This window comes from Malaclemys terrapin, chromosome 1 (assembly GCF_027887155.1).
Source record: "Malaclemys terrapin pileata isolate rMalTer1 chromosome 1, rMalTer1.hap1, whole genome shotgun sequence".
NCBI lineage: Eukaryota > Metazoa > Chordata > Testudines > Emydidae > Malaclemys > Malaclemys terrapin.
Window position 1 is genome coordinate 86696853 of NC_071505.1, and position 18734 is coordinate 86715586.

At 39.1% G+C, this 18734-nt stretch overlaps 1 protein-coding gene across 1 annotated transcript in view; it reads right to left on the reverse strand.

Moving 5' to 3' along the window:
- NUP205 (nucleoporin 205) overlaps window positions 1-18734 on the reverse strand; it is a 68759-nt gene that overhangs the window by 5201 nt on the left and 44824 nt on the right. The window contains exons 24-39 of the mRNA XM_054029017.1: window positions 17460-17609; window positions 16842-16916; window positions 15940-16097; window positions 14282-14362; window positions 13311-13502; window positions 10890-11160; window positions 10383-10481; window positions 8495-8643; window positions 7237-7428; window positions 6825-6946; window positions 5473-5611; window positions 5123-5249; window positions 3954-4030; window positions 2311-2439; window positions 1972-2098; window positions 697-863 (exon numbers count right to left, since the gene is read on the reverse strand). Of these exons, the coding sequence (XP_053884992.1) occupies window positions 697-863; window positions 1972-2098; window positions 2311-2439; window positions 3954-4030; window positions 5123-5249; window positions 5473-5611; window positions 6825-6946; window positions 7237-7428; window positions 8495-8643; window positions 10383-10481; window positions 10890-11160; window positions 13311-13502; window positions 14282-14362; window positions 15940-16097; window positions 16842-16916; window positions 17460-17609 (2255 nt within the window). The remainder of the gene's footprint in view (window positions 1-696; window positions 864-1971; window positions 2099-2310; window positions 2440-3953; window positions 4031-5122; window positions 5250-5472; window positions 5612-6824; window positions 6947-7236; window positions 7429-8494; window positions 8644-10382; window positions 10482-10889; window positions 11161-13310; window positions 13503-14281; window positions 14363-15939; window positions 16098-16841; window positions 16917-17459; window positions 17610-18734) is intronic.

Genomic DNA, 18734 nt, shown 5'->3' on the forward strand with positions numbered 1-18734 from the left:
AAAGATGCACAAAGATTCAACATTATGCAGCAAACCAGAACAAAGTGTTAAATGTCAAGAAAATATCCATAACAGCCTTGTAGAATTTTGTCTCCTGGGGAAGTTCTCTCTCTCTTCTTATCTCCCCCCCCCTCCCCCCAGTCACCACAAAAACAAAGAAACCAAGTCCTACCTCACACCTTTCTGGCAAAATCTGGTGTTCCTTCAGGATCAAAACTTATTTTATCAGTTCATGTTGGTGAAACAACGGTCACTTATCTTCAGTTCAATTATCCCTCCCCTCTGTAACCCAATCATCGCTGCAGAAACTGATGGGAAACTCACTCCTGTTTAATGTCTACTTATTTTGTCTGGCTGGCCAGTCATGAGATATGTGGTGACCAGTCTCATAATGTATGTCATGCTGATCTTTAGGAGTGCCAGTAGTAATGGTTTCCAATATAATTTGCAGTAAATATCCATTCAGTACCCTCCCCAAAACTTAACCTGACATTTTTTTATCTCAATATAAAGGACCACTTCCATGGCCATTTAATTCCCCCTTCGTCAACTCCAACACTACCCCACTCCCCAACAGTAAAAAGGAACAAGTACAAGATTGTCACAGCTCAATACTACAGATGCTTCTACATCTAGTTTATTTACAGGCAACAGATACTTCTGACTGTTCATAATAAAGCCTACAGAATCGGTTACCTCCTTTATCTCATCTGGTGGGAGTTGCTCCACATTCTGTAGCTTGTTAACATTCTGACGGTGGCTATCATAGTAACTGAAGAAATCATTAGCATTCTGTTTCAGCAGATAGACAATGATGCCCAAGCCAGGCAGGCGCCAATACGGGACCACTGGTGCTTGTGTATCTAGGGGAGATCACCATCGAAGTTAAAACAAGTTCTCTGAAGCCCCACAGCTATGCAGCTTATCCTCTACTATTTGTCACCACCATAGTGTCAAGGATATGTAAGTACTGGTAAACTTTATTTTGGATATGTGGGCCACACTTATTACACATGAGATCCTAGGACAAAACTCGGTGATTTCATTTCTTGCTGACACATGGCAGGCAAGCAGACAGCTGTTAGCATTCAATGCCCCACATTTTCTTTTGTGATGAAACCTTATAATTTTTGCTTTGTGCAGAGCTCACATCCAGTCTCCCTTCCTGTTAATCAGTGGCAACAAAAAGAGCTTAACGCTGTATGCCCTACAAGGGGAAATTTCAGCTGTGGTGCAGATCATTATTCCAAGCCATAGTAGGAGCACTGGGCCTATACATTAGCCACAAAAGATTACTTCCATGCTTTGCACAACAGCTCAGGGTGATTAAACCCTAGAATTCTGAGTGTCCTCTGACACTCATTCTGGGATGCTGAAAGGATAAAAAACAAATGACTTCACAGAAACCCAATCCATTTATCACTCCGGCTTTCCACCATAGATCACTCTCAATAGTGAACATGCCACCTATAATTTTTCACTGAACTAACTCAGGCTTCAAAGATCTCAAAAAGCTAATTTCTATAGTAATAGTAATTCTACACCTTTTAAGATGTCTGCTCTAACAGGAGAAGAGGAGAATTCTTGAAAAACATGTTCTCACACATATAAGATAATCAAATGGAAAATAAAAGTCACTGGTTGGATCAAGGCATATGTATCACAATGACAACTTAGAGATAACACAGTACCATTTCTTTCTAAAAACACTGCAAAATATTTACTGCCAAGAAAAACATTAATTTCCACTGTTGGGATTGGTGGTGTATTGTTTTAATACACTAAATTTTCCGCCAGTCAATCTCATGCCACCCCCATCCTCCAATTTGTTGCAATTTGGCACAATTAACATCTCCAATAAGTTAGAAAAGGCACGTTGCACACGTCATGAATGAGGTGTATTACCTGCTATCAGTCCAACTTTCACAATTCAGTCTCGGATACATACAAAGAAGTCAACCACAAACTCACCTTGGCGGGGTCCATCTCGGTTGGTTGACTCTGACAGACTAGGAGTGAACAGACAAACTGTGTGCTGAAAGGTGGGGGCACACTGTAACATAAGTGACTGGCAGTATTCCATTACATTTGCACAGATCTATAGAAGAGGAATCACAACAAGTCAATACAATTAAGACTGATGAAATATTGGGCAGACAATTAATACTATTTTCAGAACTCTTCAAATTGAATACATCAGTAGGATGACTAGAAATGGCTACAAATCAACCAGGCCAGGTATCTTACAATTCTCAATTGATGATTTTAGCAGTGCTGTGAAGATGCAACTTTGTTCCCCAATTTCCTCACCTGTTGCATGGCCAACTCAATCTCATCCCTCTTGCTCACTCTGTCTCCCTCAGCATTATCATCTTGCAGTTTAAACTGATGCAGTCTGTCTGAACCTCCAAACCGACTTAGAAGTCCTAAGCACTGGCGCTGCGACAGGAAGCAAACTTAGGTTAGTGTCTTAGCCAAAGAGTTAAAAAATTCCTTTGATATTTACAGGCAATAAAAATGATACATTTTCATTAATAATAATCATCTTACAGCTCTCATTAACCCTTTACTATCTATTTTATCACACAAGAAGCAGTAATACAAATTAAGCATTTCACATCACAGGAGTAATTTTGTAAGCTAAATTTAAACTCATATTTACCTTAAAATGTTTAAATCAAAGAATATAAATTTACTTTTTGTCTGTCCTTAAATCAATTTGAAAGCAAATGGTACTTTTAAAGGACCCCAATGGGACCCAATCTTAAATTTTGAGAAATTACCACAGTTCAAAAATGTTCAATTTTGTTAGACTATATCCAGTATGTCATCTGAAAACACATTGGAGAGAAATGTCTTCAAACCCTTCTCATGTTTTCAGTTTCCTGAAAAAGGCCCAATGTTACCACAATGGATTGTGATTAGCACCAATCATTTTAAAATTCTAAAACTAAGATTAGAGAAGAAGATACTAAACTGTGTAAATTTGAAGTAAACAAACCATTTCCAAGTCAAATACATTGTATACTGCATGGTTTGACAGGACGGCAGTAACAACTACCTACCAGGATGGTTGTGTTCTTAGTTTAAGTAGGGCCATTATGCTCACCAAATATACCTCAAACACTGAACCAGTTCCACATGGCAATTATTAAAATACTCCTTAGAAATAATTATTGCTAAATACTTTTGGGGGGAGGGAGGTGTAGAGAGAAAATTAAATCAAATCATCTTTTTTTACTTGATGACCACAATGGCATATGGACTAGAATACATAAGCATATTATTCAGGCCACCCAATTTTCAAATTAATAAAGAAATTAAATTGCACAAAACAGGAACCCTTCCTTTGGTTTTCCAGGGGGACTCATGCTGAGGGATGCAGAAGTTGAGCATTCAGTCCCATCAGTACTACAGCAGCTACTTACTGCTTGCAAGCCCACTTTTGGCTCATCTATGGATTAGCAATAATCAGGGGTTCAAGAGAACATATTATCTTACTCTCTGGTACTGCTCTGCACCGTATATCTGGTTTCTCCTTAAAAGGGACAAAGAAAGAAATAAGACTTTGGAGTGTGTCAGATACATCAACAAGTGGAGCTGAGGATGTCCCTATGATAACAGAGTGGTAGCGGAATACTTCTAAATTACTTCATTTTGGTGTTGGCCTCAAAATTCCTCCCCCTTCTTCACAACTAGTAGATGAATCCTACAGATCTCTGCTGGCTCGACTGTAAAATGAAAGTCTCTAACCTAATTTTCCTTTTGCCAAAGACTTCAATTCTTTTTTTTTTGGGGGGGGGGGGGAAGGAGGGAGGAGATAAGATTTTCAATTCTTAGTTAGAGAGAAACAGTTGCATGTTCTATGAGAACTGGTACAAAATTAGGATGCAATTCTCATTTCAATATGAAATTCCAAACAGACATGGGACTAAAAGATAAAACTCAGTTACCTGAAATCGTCCTATATGTCCTTGTAGCTCCATTTGCGTCCCTTCGTTAAGATCAATATCGAATTCACCTAACACACCTAACAAAACAGACATGAGAGGATACAATACCTGGGGGTGGGGGTGGGGGGGGCTAAAATTAAAAACACTTATGGTTTAGTATTTTACATTTAACTAATAGAGCTGGTCAGAAAATTTCCATCAAAATGAAATTTTGACAAAAAACTTTTGCACAAACATTTTTGTGAAGAATGTGTTCTGATCTAGCTGTAGCTACTAGGAGATATAGGATTATGGAATTACATTATTTATTGAGTAATACTATATGCATTTTTTTAAATAAAGTTTTGGGGTGAATTTCAGCACTTATGAAAAAAATGAAGCTGTGGCACAGAACTGGCAGTGTTGTGCAAGTTTTTCCACATAGCTAAACCAATAAACTTCAGTCACGACCTACAGCACTGTACGGCCATTGTTATTCTAGTCATAGGCCCCTTGTGAGGAAATACTGCCAGTCATGACAAAACATAGTATGGTGAATTTGGGAGGAGCCCAACTATGTCCACAAGGATCTAGAGCAGATCACCAAACCCAGCACAATAGTGAATAGATACTTTCATGAAGGTAGATCCCCAGAGAGAGGAGATTAGTGCACTAACCTACAGTATCTCCCCCAAAAAACTTTTTAATATATAAAAATGTACGAAACATTAAATATTACCAATTAGGAAATAAACTAGATTATTTTAGGCAAATAATTTACTGTGCCTCAGTTTTCTCAGTTGTAAAGTGGCTGGCTGAACAATCCCCTTGTATCTACCTCAGAGTTGCACTGTGAAGATGAATTGTAGTAGACTAATATTAGAAGACTGAAAACACTGTATAAGTATTAGGTATTATTATGCAAATGCAGCAGGCAAGTCGAGCCTACATCAACATATTGTGGATTCCACATCCACTGCCCCCTACCATTCTTTGCCTCAATAACAATTATTTATTATTTCCCATGTCTCTTTCCAAAGCTATACATTCTAATAAGATACAATTTTTAACAGATTTTCCATGGTGCATTTTATTCCTTTGACAGTATATCAAAAAGAATCAAGCTTATGTGACTAAGTCAGACAAGTGTAACAAAATTGGAATTTTTGCAATCTAAGATATAACCCTACCAGGCAGAGCTGCTTTGCTGATTATTCCAGTCAGAAAGGCTAGTTCCTGAAGTGATCCTGCACTGACATCTTGACACCGCAGGATCGTCTGGATAGTATCTGAATGGGATATTAGAAACTGCAAAACCTGAACCACAGAAAGGAGGAAGGAAAACATGAGTGATGAAAAAATTGAATAGTAATTAATAAATAAAATCAGAATTATTACTATAAGAACTTTAGTGCAATTTCTCATATGGGTGAAGACATTATAAAGAAAATGTTACTGACAGAACAAATATTACACATAATCTGGCAACAAACAGTATCATCAGCCAATGTTGGACACCGGAAGATAATTCTTAGTTTACCTGTCCAGCTGCCTGCAGATGTTGTGCCATGCTGGATGTGAGGATCACCTGGCACAGCTGGAGGGCTGGGAGAAGAATCTGGCGATAGCGCTCCACAGGAGCAGGAATGAAGACAGGGGGATCTCTCATTCCAAACATTCTGAAGAGGTTTAAGATGAAAAGTATCAATAGTTGAAGGAAACTGGAGGCTACAAAAACAGACACTTTACAAGTACCCTAAAGAACATGGAAACATCACAATAGTCAATAATAGCTCCTTATTTAAGGCAGTTATAAGGCTCCAGTATGAGGCCAATTTCACACAGATCCCTTTTTAACTTCCTCAGAAAGCTGCTTTAGATCTGAAGTTTCCCATCCATTCTCTAGCTAGAACACAAGGTTTCTTTGTCCTCATTGAAAACAAATGGCTTCTAAAACACTCCTTTCAGGTTCCAACAGGGCTTGTAAACTCCAGCTGATATATTTAGACCTCAGTGCTTATTGAAGCCCACCCACCCCCTTTTTAAAAAAAAAAATTTAGCTCTTGTTGCAAAGATTGCTTGGAAATCTAAAGTGAGTATTAGGGTTGGAAATTAGTCAAGATGATTTTTTCCTAAACACACAAGTTATTCCTTTTCTTCCCCCAGCCACCTCACAACCAAAAGTTGCACATTGTGTCCCCACCCCCAAAAGACACTGGCCATCTGAGCTCCTGCTCCTGGTTGCTAGCACCTTAAAAATAATTAGACACATTAGCTTCCTGCTAGGAAAGTTAGACAGTGTCTAGGTTACTCTAACTAACCAATTTAACAATACTGTACAACTCCATGGAGTTGCTGTGCCACATATAATTACAAATATCATGAAACAACTTGGAAATTAAATGTTACTTTAATATTATATGTTCCGTGTGTTATTACAGGAAGGAAGGAAGGACGGAATGCATCAAATATGGGCTCTAAACACACCCTTCAAACCACCTCCAATCCCTCAAAAATTAAGTCTACAATATATAGAAAAATGGTTTAAACAACACTAATTTTCGCTGCTGTAGATTTCAGCAACTTCAGCTCTAAACTAGAAGAACCTAATTTATGTTTAAAAAATTATGGACTACTTTCCACAGCATCAGATAAGCTAGACGGCTTTATATCCTGGAGCCAACTGGAAAGTACCATAATTTACCCTTTTATGCCTGGTAAACCGGGATTTTCTATGCCAACAAGACAGCTTGAATTTAGCTACTGAAAAGTTAAGCAGAGCAAACATTTTTGACACAAGGATGAAAGACTTCAGAAATCAGTGATTTTTGCCTCCTCCAAGAATGGGTTTTATAGCATTCAGTTAAAAGAACCAACTCTATGGACACCTACCCCTGACGATCTGTCTCTGGTCGCATGTCATATACCTGACACTGTGCAAGCCTCACAATCACTCCAGACCTCAGCAACTCTAATGCCCCCTGTTGGATTTTAGCCACTCTGGTCAAGAATGCCTAGAGTATAGAAGAGAACAGGGAAAAAAAGAGTCATGCAAACTTACAGTGAGACTCCATTTATATTCATGTTCTCACCCTCCTTGCTTTCAACACTATCCCAAAACATATCTACTTTATGCAGAACAACTTTTGCTGTTGTTGAAAAACCATATATTGAAGAAACAGAAAGGCCCATATGGTTTTTAAAATGTGTAATATGTTAACTGGACATGCGCACTTATTAAGAATGTGAAGCTCAAGAAAGTAACTTTAGTTTGTGAAGAAAACAGTCCCAGGTGAACTCTTACCATTTTGGATTCATAGGTGTAAAGAGCTTTAAGTAAAGGAGGCTGAGGTGTGAGTAAGCTCTGAAGAGTGAAGTCATCATCTGCCAGGCTATCCACAAGCACCTTCAGGTAGCCACTGTTGGAGAGATACAAGAGCCATTGCTGCTGCTTGTCTACTGAGACAATGCGATCAAGTAAAGCCAGTGCTAGCATCTAAAAATAATAAACAAACAAAAAAATAATTAAATCAATTAGCCAGAATGCTGAGCTTTCTAATACATGCCTAGAGACAGGTAACATGTTTATACATTGAAATTCAGACCTTATTTTGGTCCATTGTTTGTAGAAACCTCTTAACAAAACTGAATTTTTTTTTCCTCCATACACTAACATGTTCTTTTATTTGGAAGTTATTGCACCATCTAGTTTGTGGGGGTTTATTGACTCCTTTTGTTGTTTATTGCTATATCTAGCAAAACTTATACTTAGAATATCTTCAAAATGCTTCCAAACAGTGCAGGGACACTTATCTACTTGAAAATAAAAAATAAAAAATAAAAAAAATAAAAATTAAGAGTCTTCTCTTGTTACAAGTAGCATGTAACCTCACTATATCTGAAAAATAAGTGAAAACATTATTCTCTCTCTTCAGTTTGTTTACTGGCGCATCTGACAAAACTACCTGTCTTGTCAATTTCACTCCTTCCCCTGGAAGAGAGGATCTTTCATACAGCAAGAGGAGAAAGAGAAATGTTTTTAAAAATTGAAAATATGATGGTATAAATCACAAAAGTTAGGACAGTGAAATACCTGAAACTATCTTTAAACACAGGTTTGAAAACAATGATGTCGCTGTGAGGATTTTATTCACATTTTACAAGTAAGGAAAGGGTCGCAAGGAAATCAAGAGATTTGCCCAAGATCAAACAGCAGGTCAATATCAGATCCAGACATTGGATTCAGCAAGTTCTAGCTTCCAGTCCTATGCTTTGTCCTCTAGACCATACTACCTCTGCAACAGCATTAACAATGGCCCTGCTTCTGCACAGCTAGCAGGGTGAGTTCACACATTACTTTTCAATGGAACATACCAAAATAATGGTTTTAAAAATATATACATCTAAATTGTCAAGTGTTTTTTTTTTTATTTCAGTAGATATTTGTAATACTCACCAAATTAGAATAAAAAAATTATCAAATGTTTACCGAAATAGTTGAAAAGCATCCCTTTTAAAACAACAGCAACAACTTTAGGCTACAAGGGAATAGACTCATTTACCCGGCCTATTTCATGACCATCACAGGCATCTCTGCAGACCACCTCCATGAGGGCAGCTCCGTAGCTTTCAATAATTGCCATGTTTTCTCGCTGCAGTTTACTGAACGCATCTTCTGGAGCTGTCAGACGTTCCCACATTGTTTTCTTGGCTATAAAAAGTGAGAAAAATAGAATTAAAGGAGATGCAGAAGGATGAAGTGGTTTGATGCAGCAAAACAGCAACCTAGATGCAGCAAAACAGCCGCCACTTCTTTCAGGACATTAAAGTAGTCACAATCCATATATAATCTCAGTAAGCGTTGGGAGGGGGGGGGGGTAGGAAAGAGAGAGGTTATGTTGGTTATGTTGAAGTGAAAAGGTTCCGGTACAAATATGTTTGGTCCAAAAATCAGTTACGCTGGCCAGAACATCCAAGTGGGGTGCGTGTGTATACATGTATGTATATATCCCCTCCCCTCAGATGGTCTGGTCAGGAAAATTTACTGTAGGATAAAATATATATAACATGCATAGGTGCTGGAACTAGAGATGTGGGGGGGTGCTGCTGCTGCATCCCACCCTGGCTTGAAGTGGTTTCTATTATATCAGGGGTGGCCAACCTGTGGCTCTGGAGCTGCATGCAGCTCTTCAGAAGTTAATATGCGTCTCCTTACCTAGGCACTGATTCCAGGGCTGGAGCTATAAATGCTAACTTTCCAATGGGCTGGGGGGTGCTCACTGCTCAACCCCCTGCTCTGCCCCAAGCCCTGCCCCCACTCCACCCCTTCCCCCAAGGCTTCTGCCCCTTCCCCAGAGCCTTGCATGCCCTTGTTCCATCCCCTCTCCCCCTCATAGCCTCCCGCACACGTGAAACAGCTAACTGCGGTGAGCAGGGGGAGTAGGCGCTGATTGTTGGGGGCTGGCAGGAGGCGCTGGGGAGTAGATGAGGGGCTGCTGACGTATTACTGTGGCTCTTTGGCGATGTACATTGGTAAATTCTGGCTCCTTCTCAGGCTCAGGTTGGCCACCCCTGCGTTATATACAGGATTTACAGTTTTGTTCAATGGCTCACAGCATCCCCACTACAAAAATTGTTCCAGCACCCCTGTATATATGCAAACTCTTTCAATTGAACCTAACAAACTTCCACTGAGATCAAAGCAATCAATCCTAAGGGAAGCAAACAAGATGAATCCAGTGGAAAAGAGTTATTTCCAAATCAATGAATAAATTGTAAAGGAATTGTAACCATTTTACTGACACTTCCAATCACTGCAATTCCCAGCACTAATAAAATCATAGTGGTGGTAGTCTGAATGACCATACATGAGACCCAAGTTTGATTTCTGATCCTGATCCCTTGCTCTGAGATTCAGCAGTGGCTAGGAATACTGACGAGGCAAAGAATTCAGCTCTTAAACAGAAAGAGTGTGGCTGGCAACAGTAGCCCTGCTGGTTGCTTAAGGAGCAGTCTCGACTAGCTTTGAAAACTAGTTCCCTTCAAGTCATCTTCCGCTAGACGAATAGTAGCAGTGCAAAAAAGCATTAAGAGGTTCTGTAGTTCCAAATGAAACGTAGAGAGTGCATAAGCAGGAGTGCAAAGAATGTTTTCCAACAGCTTCCAACAATTTTAACAGATTTAATAATTTCCAACTGGCCCTGAGCCCTTTAACAGATTTGTAATTATGGTTCCTACTTATTAAATGGACACTGAATAACAGATCACACATTTTAGTCCTTGATATCAGGAAATCCTATGCTCATGGCACATAATACATTTTGAATTAACACTTAGAAATGGCCGTTGACAATTCTCTGACCTGACTTAATTCTGACAGTGAGATAACAAACAGCACTGAGTTTGTTACCCAACTGGCCTTCTTTTTCTCAAAACACAATTGTATCCTACCTGCTTCTAAGGTGTCTGGTTCATCTGGTCTTTGGGCAATCTGTAAGTAATAAAGCAGTGATCCATACAGGTGTGTTCTCACTCGTTGGAATCCACCACCTGGCCATAGGAAACAGTTATTTGTAATGGAACAAAATGATACAAGTCATATCATTATTCTATTAATACCATCTGTGCCTCCCACTTAATTTATCTTCACACTGCTAATGCTGGCAGTAGCAAAACAAATGAAAAATTATGTTTTCTTATACGAGAGCTTTGCCTTTGGTGTACCAATCCAGAGTTATGAGAATGAGTTTGGCAAAGCAAGGTCTTGTCTGATAAGCTATAACCATTTCAATATTCAATCCCCTTATATATATATACTCTGAAAGGTGCACCTGTATTAATGTCATAAAGAAGTTCAATCCAGTGATTTAAGGGGGGTTCACGGTGCATTTATGCAGTCTCGGCATGTTAGAATCCATTCACAGACAGTGCAATTGTTTTATGCTTTTAACTGCATACCTGTTTTCAAAATGAAATCCAGTAGTTTTTTTAAGATGATATGGAGGGAAGAGTCACCAATGGAAGCAAAACCCACAGATATGCCCTCTGAACCAGGTGATGAGGTGAAAGAACCATCCAGCATCAAGAAATACTGGGAGTGTCCAGGTACAGGGACTGCAAGTGGCCGCTTTTGCTCAGTGCGCACAGACTGACTCAGGTGGGCAGTAAGGGTAAACACAGCCCCTGCCACCACTGGCATTAACTCCTGAGCTGCATCATCATCCAGGATCTTAAGAGGACGGGGGGGAAAAAAAGAGCAAATGTATGATTTCAGGAGGTAACAGACCACTTATTCAGCTGCCCACATCTACATAATTTCTGCAAGCAAAAGGAACACATCTTAATGTTACATTATTTGACATTTTTATTTCATGAAATTAGAAATAGAATATTTTCTATACAAAATAAATCAATATCTGAACACAGTGTCTCTTTTCAGAAATAGTGTAATATAATATTTTGGACTAGACTATTAGCCTTTTGGTTCTCACTTCCCCAAACTACAAACATAATGACACTTGTATTTGGGTAGGGAAACAGAAGGAGAAGAGTGTAGTGGATGTATTAAAGCCTGATTTTAAATAGTTCACATATAAACAAACAAGTTAGAGAAAGAACAATTCAGCCATGTTACATTTAAATATTTAAAAAAAAATTCATATTAGAAAAAGGAAAAAAAAGTTAAACAAGACACAATTTAGAAAAACTTGGCACCAATCTGAGAGCAGCCATAAGAATTCTTCAGGAAGGGGACAAAGTCAGTACAGCTCTATCTCGATATAACAGTGTCCTCGAGAGCCAAAAAATCTTACTGCGTTATAGGTGCGCAGCCCCCCCAGAGCACTGCTTTTACCACGTTATATCCGAATTCATGTTATGTCGGGTCGCATTATATCGGGGTAGAGGTGTATGTCATTAGTCTCGTTTCATCTGACTATTTAAATGGTAAAATTACCTTCTCAGTTACCTGTTTATATAAATACCCTTTGCAACCAAAGTTCTTTTCCTAACTTGCCTTTGTATACCTATAAAATGATTTGGCACAATTATTTCTTTGTCTTTACAAACTGGTAAAAATTATTCATTTGCCAAAGTTAATAAAAGCGTTAGTTAAAAAAAAAAATTGCTCTTCACAAGACCAATAATATTTACATTTCAAAGAAGCAGATAGTTTAGCTGTTGATCTCCAAAAACTCTGGAAATTCACAAAAAGAACAGGAGTACTTGTGGCACCTTAGAGACTAACAAATTTATCAGAGCATAAATTTATTAGATGCATCTGAAGAAGTGGGCTGTAGCCCACGAAAGCTTATGCTCTAATAAATTTGTTAGTCTCTAAGGTGCCACAAGTACTCCTGTTCTTTTTGCGGATACAGACTAACACGGCTGCTACTCTGAAATCTGGAAATTCAGTGTGCTTTGGCCATGGGAGGCCTCACTTATGTTTCCTTTACTGTAACAAACATATTGGGAATTTAAAAAAAAAAACAAAAAAAAAAAAACCTCATACAATTTTTCTTTAAAATAATTCCTACCAAACTAACACAGATGGATAAATGTAATAAAATCAGACAATTTGTATTTTTACCTGGACAAAAATTAGAATAATATTTTTTCTAAAATTCTGCTATAAATTTCTCCATAAATAGGACACCTAATAAAATGATTGTGTATGACATGTCAGAAATTAGGTCTCTGCAAGAAAACCAAAAATAAAGTTCTAATACTTCAATGCTCTGACAACCACAATATTCCTCATCAAACACTGTCCTGGATAGACAGTAATGGTAGTGGCTCGTTGTCCAGCTAGTCACAAATTACTGAAACAATTCAGTGGTAAAACATCCCAAGAGATTTTAGTTACAAAACAATCCACGTTTTTAAAAGTCACTCCCTACTGTAAAATCAAATTTTTGCATTTGCATGTGACATTTTTTTTCTCCCCAAGAAACCAAAAATGGAATATGCAGCTAATCATCCAAATGGACTGAATTAACATCTGAGGTGTTTATTTTTCCCTGCTGGGGGTCCACTATGTCCCTGAGGATTCTCCCTTCCCAAAACATTATTTTTCCTTTTATCACATTCCTAACAGTCACTGTCTTTCTAGCTTTCATAATCAGATTGGAACCTCTTTGGTGTTTGTCAACAAGTTGTTCTATCGTCAACATAGTTCTTAATGAATGATACAAAGCATTCCCTCTCTCTATAGCACATGCAATTTTTGCTAGCATAGTGATAGTAATGGAGGAAAACAGGAATATGAACATAGCCCAGTAGGTGTTTTGTAAAATAGTAAAAAGATGAAATTTTACCTTTAATGCAAAATCAAGTACCATCACAGTTCAAAAAGATGGTTGGTTTCCAAAAGACCATTACCTTGTCATGCACATCGTGTAAGAGGTCCCGGATAATCAGCTGTCTGTCTTCAGCCTGTATGAGGTCTTGAGGGCAGGCAGTCAGTATAATTTCCACCAGCTGTCTCCAGGACTCCAGTGCATGCCGCTTTGCGTGGAGACACTGCAGCAGCTTGTTCCGCTCTACCACATACTGCAGAATTGTGTTGATCTCCTGGACTCCCAAGAAAAGGAAATTTTAGTTAGATTATATAGCACAAGAAAATGATGACAGACTGCTGGTGGCGTGTCTTATTTTTTGGTCATAGTCTTTGAAAAAAATAAACCACTTAAATATCTTTAGTTGATCAGAAAAAGCAATGGAATTGTTCATTCAATTCAATGGGACTAGGGACTTTTCCAAGCAGGGTGTAAATCTACAGTGCTCTAGAGTGCCGTACACTAACTGGCCATATGGACCCTCCTACCAAGCATTAAAAGTTCCCTCATGTGCTTTGACCGTCTCCCATTTCAAACATCAGTAAGTCAAAGCACACAAGGGAACTTTTAGTGCATAGAGGCAGGTTCCACACAATTAGTGCACAGCAATCTAGTGTGCTGTAGATTTACACCCCGGTTTGCCGCATACTAACTCTCTACCTAGACATGCCCTAGGTCAGGAGTAGGCAACCTATGGCACGCGTGCCAAAGGCGGCACACGAGCTGATTTTCAGTGGCACTCACACTGCCCGTGTCCTGGCCACCGGTCCAGGGGGCTTTACATTTTAATTTAATTTTAAATGAAGCTTCTTAAACATTTTAAAAACCTTATTTACTTTACATACAGCAATAGTTTAGTTATATATTATAGACTTGTAGAAAGAGACCTTCTAAAAACATTAAAATGTATTACTGGCATGTGAAACCTTAAATTAGAGTGAATAAATGAAGACTTGGCCCACCACTTCTGAAAGGTTGTCAACCCTTGCCCTAGGTTATTTTGACTAGGCTTACCTCCATAAGTAAAGGTCTCTGTCCTATGGCTGCCATTCCTGGAAGGGCATTAACTTCTGCAACCAGAACTCTATGAAGATACTGGAATTGAAAGAGCAGGGGAAAAAAAAAATAAAAATCAAACTAATAGAATGAAAGGGGGTACCAGTACGCCTAAATACTGCCGTGTCTAGATTGTGAACTTCCCTGCTGTCTGGAAATGTTTGCAAACACATAAGCATAGTGGATTCAGCCTAGGAAACAGCTGCACACTTAGGCCTTGTCTACACTACCAGGGTAAGTCGACCTAAGTTATGTTACTCCAGCTATGAGAATAACATAGTTGGAGTCAACGGAGCTTAGTGTCTATACCACGCTGCGTCGACAGGAGATGCTCTCCCGTTGATTTACCTTACTCCTCTCGTTCCGGTGGAGTACCGGAGTTGACAGGAGAGCGCTTTGCGGTCGATTTAGCAGGTCTTCACTAGACCCACTAACTAAATCAACCCCCCACTGCATCGATCACAGCAGCAGCAATTCCCAGTAAGCGTAGACATGGCCTTAGTTTCCTTGATTTTGCACGTTCCCCGCTTATCTCACCCCTCTCCTATTACTGCAGCCCTTCAACTGCCCAATTCACTCTGCTTCACACCCTCCTCTCATCACTTCCCGCTTTGCTTTTCCCAAACAGTTTTCCTCTTCCTTTATCCACCCCGTCTTAGTCCCACAATCCCTTCCTCTTCCCACTTCAATTTCAACTGCTCCACACTCCAAAAAAAGTATAAAGATTTTTAAAACAATTATATTTTAAAAAGACATGGAACAACTTTGTATCAACATGGCCAAGTTCTTACCATCACCCAGATAACTGCTTATATGTTGTATCCTTTCCCCAACCCTTTATCTGCTCTTTGACTTACAGACTTTAAAGTCTTTAAGGCAGGGATTGGGTCTTCCTATATGTTCATACAGCACCCTGCACAATGAACCATGATCCTGACTGCAGCCTTTGCATGCTACTCCATTACATATGTATATAAATAAGTGACAATTTAAGTCACATTATTAATAAAATTTGGGGGGGGAGAGAGTTTAAAATGGAAAAACATTGCAGAGCACAAAAACTCTCCTGAGAGCATCCATCATCAGTAGAACACAGATGGAGTACCAATAGCTCTTATACAATATATGGACATTAAAAAGAAAATCAGGTTTAAGTTTAAGTAGCTCACACGATGAAACATCTTCAGAACTTTCTACTCTACAATAAAAGGGGAACAACAATAGCAGATGAAGTTGCTCAGAAGGTCCATAGGTAATCAAGACTCTGGAGCACTTGGTAGAGGTGGTGGTTCTGCTCCTGGCCCTACTGTAACTGATCACAGCTCAGAGTAGTTGGGGGTGATAGACAATACCTTAATTGCCAATTGTTGCATGCTTGTAACATGCTACTGAGCTGGATCAGTCTTAAACTAAAAATATCTTTATTAGTTCAAAGTGTCCACTATCTGAACCTCATTGGGAAGGTAAATCCCAACATGGGGGCCAGGGCACTATCAGTGTGTACAATGACCAGTAATAACAGAACCTAAACCCCAACAGCCATTTTTTTTAAATTACAAAATCAAATTTTAGACACCTTGCCTAGCTTGAGACAGCACTCTCCAAACACTGCTTACCTTGACGTTGCAGATAACTTGCCCACGTGCATTCTTGTGCTCACAGTTAGCAATGACCAGTTCAATCTGAGCACGGTCAAAAAAATCCAGTTGCAAAGGTTCAGGGATCTCCTGGCTGAAGTCAATGGAATCCAGAATACTCAAGATCTTCCTGCGTACTGTGAAAGAAAATGAACTATTATCCTATTCAGAAATACCAAGGACCTACTGGGACCTTAACTGACATTTATAAAGTACAATTCTTCACTTTAACATGCCTCACAGTAACAGCTTTCTGACCAGATAAGGCTATGAATCTGTTAACAGAATAGATTTTTGGTTTTTATGATTTAGATTAGATTAACTCATTTCTACAATGTTATTTCTCATTTTATATATGCACATGGGCCAAAATTTTCAGGTGTCTAAAATTCAGCTCCTAAATAAAAAACAGCCTGATTTTCAGAGGCGAAGAGAACTTGAGGCAACTTTTGAGTGCCTGACATGGATTTAGGAGTTCAACTTTAGTCACCTAAGTTCTAAAAAAAACAAAAACAAAAAAACTAACACAAATACAAATATTTTCAGTCACAGAAACTTAATGATACTATTTAGGGGTGTGTGTCACAGTAAGTCTCAAAATGGTTACTGTGCCGGTTCACTTACGGACTGCCTTTTGCCCTCCCTCGTGCATTACTCTTTTACCTCTTCTCCTATTGCAGTATTTTTCCCTCATTATAAAACTCACTTTGCTTTCTAAAATCCATTATTTCATGCTAGATAATAGTGTTCTGCATACTGTAGTTGTTGCTGTTGCTTATGTCTGCCATTTTTCATGCTGAAATCGATCTGCTAGAGGCAGCCTTTCCTGTTCATCAGTAGAAAATCCTTATTAAGAAATAATGAATCTCCAGAGCATTTACCTTTGGAGGCGGTGTCAACGTGAAGAAATGCACTGATTGATCGACTTTCATCTTCCATTCCTCCTTCACCATCAGCTAAGAGTATTGAAATACAATAAAACAGAAAACTAAGATAGAGAAAAATGTAAACGATTTGACCAAGCCTGAAAGGGCACATGACACGACTGCCGACCAGTCAATTTCTCACTTTTAGGTCACTGGTTCAAATCCAGACCAGGATGGTAGAAAGTGAAAACAATTATTGTCTGTTCACTGGTGGCTAATGATTCTATCCAGGTTGGAGAGGTAATGTCTGTAGAATATTTTACAGAGACATTTCAAACAAACCAACAGGCAAACAAAAAAGAATGAAAGGAAGAAAGAGTATAATCCTGTGTTCCATACATTGCAGTCCACATTCCTCACTCCTGCAGTGCCAATACCAAACTAAATACCAGAAAGGTTTTCAAATGTTAAACAAGAATTAAAGTGTGTGTGTGTGTGTGTGTGTGTGTGTGTGTGTGTGTGTGTGTGTGTGTGTGAGAGAAAAAGAGGAGTAATTTAAGTAAGGAAAGAGGACTTTCTCACTAGTTCAAATCTTGGTTTCCCTATTCTCCCCCAAAACATACCCCATTTTACCTAAGTAAGGTTTTACAGGCATGTCATCCAGCAGCAGATGCAAGAGTCTCTGTGTGTGGGAACGCTGGCGGTTCAGTGATGTCACACGCAGTTCTATAGATGCTGTTTTCATCAGCCAAGACATCTGGTTTAGTGCTGAAATCTCATGTTCTAGATAAGGGAAAGAATCACACAGCTGAGTAAAAATAATGCTTCGTATTACAATAAAATTGTTTTTTGTTTGGGTGGGGTTTTTTTGGATGATGCGTGTGAGAGAAGTGATTTTCAACTTAATTGAACCTGGCTAAATTGTTTCCTTACTTCTTGCTCATGAAAGCTAAGGACTGACAGAACTGTCCAATGCCAGGAATAGTTGCAGTGTGCAGTGGTCACACATGTATGTACCAACTACACTGCACAGTACTCTGCCTTTTCTGAGCAAAGATGGTCAATTCTGATCAATTATGGTGCCTTTATGATCTGAATGAATATCAACTAGGCACTCAGCTGAGATAGAATGTACTCAGCCTAAGTCTACACTTGCAGCAGCATGTAGAGCAGACACTAGACACCCAGTTAGCATGGGTGTAAACAGCAGTGTAGATGGTGAGGCATGTCTTAAATGAGTAGAGGAGTACAGCAGACCACCCTACATGCCTGAACCCCATAGATATATACCCTACATGGGCTCTCTACAAGCCCAAGCAGTGCCTCCCACATCTGCAGTGTCCCACTGCCTCCGGATTGCCAGAGCCTTTCCCTGTCACAATGTGAAAGACTCTGGAAGCAGGGATAGGCTCCGACAAGGGGGAAACAGTAGGGAAAGGCTCTAGCAGAGAGAAGCTGTCGGAGCCTTTCCCCACAGCCTCCCCGCTGCTGGAACCTTTCATTCTGGCATGCAGCTACACATGTAATGCCTCTACTCTACACACTGCCATTAGTCAAACTTAACCAGGCTTGAACTGTCGCCTCCAGAAATCTTCATGTTCTATGTTCATCTAATTTAGGATTGTAAAATCTTTGAGGTAGACACTGTTTTTAATCTCTGTAAAGGATTATCCAAAGTCATGGCACTATATAGTCATTTACTAACAAATAGTAAGTTAATACATTGCATCACCTAGACCAGCCTTTGTTACATCCAATTAATTTTTAAACTTATTCTCATTATTACAACTGAAAAATATCTTTAGAAACATTAAAATGCACCTATTAATTATTCAAAAATTAATGCCAGCATTAGAAATAATCTCAGGCAATTATTCATAACAAGGATATGACATTTCATACTATTCG